Here is a 2243-nt window from a genome sequence, read left to right on the forward strand (position 1 = left end):
ATCCCCATTTTGTGAAACATCTGTTGGCATGGTCAGTGGATTTCCACATGACTATATGCATTTAGTGTGCCTAGGTGTAGTACGCCGTCTATTTGATCTATGGATGGGCGCGTATGGCAAGTTACACTGTCGTATTTCATCCAGGCAAGTGTCCTGCATATCTGGCAAACTGATTGATCTCAGGGGCTACATACCCTCAGAATTTGCTCGATGACCAAGGGGCCTAGAGGAAAGATTGAGATGGAAAGCAACAGAACTTAGGCAGTTCTTACTTTACACTGGTCCTGTTGTTTTAAAGGGAGTTCTGTCTACTGAGATTTATCAAAATTTTATGCTGCTTTCTGTAGGTATGTACATTTTGGCAAGTCCAATATATTGTCAGATTTTGAATAACTTTGCCCAAAAATTGTTTAAAGCATTTGTTAGCCACTTTGAAAAGCTGTATGGTCGAGAGTTTTTAGTATACAACATACATGGTTTGACTCATCTCTCTGATGATGTCAGTGTGCATGGCCACTTAGATTTAATATCTGGGTTTCCCTTTGAAAATTATCTAAAGAAAATCAAAAGAATGGTTCGGAAGCCTTCTTTTCCACTACAGCAAGTTATACGGAGAATTTCAGAGCTTGATTCAACTGCAAGAGGACATCTCAGACAAACATAAACAGTTAAAAATGCTCCACACAGACGGACCTGTTCCACCAATTTTTCAAGGACTTGTCTCCCAGTTTAAAGAAATTGTAATGGATGAGTTTGTGATCAATTCATCTGAAAGGGACAGATGTTTAAAAATTGACAAGAGGGTACTTTTAGTCCAGAATATAATTGTCTCAGAGGGTGAGGAACACTTGATCTGTAAAGAGTTCAGAAAAATTACACAATTTTTTGACTATCCCATCAACTCTACAGATTTAGGAATCTGTTTTGTGTCAGATCTGTCACCTAATCTTACATGCTTGAAGTTGGATCCAAAAATTCAAAAATGTGTCCATCTACCTTTTGAAGTTGGTTTTGTTATTGTTCCACTTCTTCATCCAGACCCATCGTAAACTTTGTGCATAGTGGCTATTTAGAGGACTTTTTGAAATTTTCATCTTTTTTAGTGTTTGATTTAGTCAAATTGTTCTTTCTTTTGAGCAGCGGAGCTTGACATTTAGACTGCAGTAACATTTTTCATCTTTTGAGGGTAGGTGTAAACACAGCTAGAACTGTGTTTTTCTTTATTAGTGTTTCTACATGCTTTTAAAGTAAATGCAAACTAAGCATGTATGATTGACAACATTGAGTTTAACTCAAATTCCTAATTTTCTCATTAAAACTCTCGGTGTGTCTCTTTTTTAGGAAATGTATTACATAGTTGAATTCATTGAATCTCGAGAGGTTGAGGTTGTTCCAGCTCTCTGGGTGAACAATGACGTCTGCCAATGGCCAGATCATCATCGATCCACTGAATTAAAAAAATCCATTAAAAACAAGGAACAGCCTGGACCTTCATGGGATGCTTTTAGTGTCCGGATTTTATACACAGCTGGTATGTGTAATAGATTTACTAGAATTATTTTTGATGATTTAAATAGTTGCCGTTAAAAACTCATATTTTTGCAGAAAACTATCAGACGGCTCGCCTGAAACTTCCTCAAGCGGAAAATCACACTGACCTTCAAACAGCTGAAGAAGACGAGGATGACATCCCCAAAAGGAAGCGGAAGAGGCTGTGAGTGTTAAGCTATACTACTGTTGCTGTTGTACCTCAGAGATAGATAATAGGCTGAAATGTTTATATTATTAAATTAAGAAAAGTATCTTGTCTTTTGCCTCCTCGCTAAATATTTTGTTTTTTCCCCTCTTTCATTACCTTCTTCCCCTAAGGTCAAATATTCGATTTGAGAGTGACAGTGACAGTGATAACGACGCATTTCACAAAAAGACAAACTCCGTCTTTAATAACCTACCTCCACCACCAAAGATAAATGGACCAGGCTTTGAAGTCCAAGCTGCAGTTAACAACCAGGCTTTGACCCGCAAACCCCATAACCACAGAAGGCCCACTTCACTAGGGTACACGTCAACTCCTGTATCTCGACAGTCCAGCACAACCCCAAATGTGAGCAGTCCCATTGCACGAGGGAGCATGTCAAGCCCTGAACCTCGACATCTTGAACATAATCGATTGTCATCTGCAAATGAGTTTGTTCGTAAGTACTATTACACTTTTTCAATCAAAATGATTACCTGATAGTGTC

General features: G+C 38.3%; 1 protein-coding gene across 1 annotated transcript in view; it reads left to right on the plus strand.

Annotated features, from left to right (window-relative positions):
- Positions 1-6: 6 nt before the first annotated feature.
- Positions 7-2243, plus strand: part of LOC112137831 — a gene marked incomplete at its 3' end in the record, with an annotated part of 4605 nt that continues 2368 nt past the window's right edge. Inside the window, 3 exon segments of the mRNA XM_024260340.2 lie at positions 7-1531; positions 1606-1714; positions 1870-2191. Coding sequence (XP_024116108.1) covers positions 1345-1531; positions 1606-1714; positions 1870-2191 — 618 coding nt within the window.

This window comes from Oryzias melastigma, linkage group LG10 (assembly GCF_002922805.2).
Source record: "Oryzias melastigma strain HK-1 linkage group LG10, ASM292280v2, whole genome shotgun sequence".
Lineage (NCBI taxonomy): Eukaryota > Metazoa > Chordata > Actinopteri > Beloniformes > Adrianichthyidae > Oryzias > Oryzias melastigma.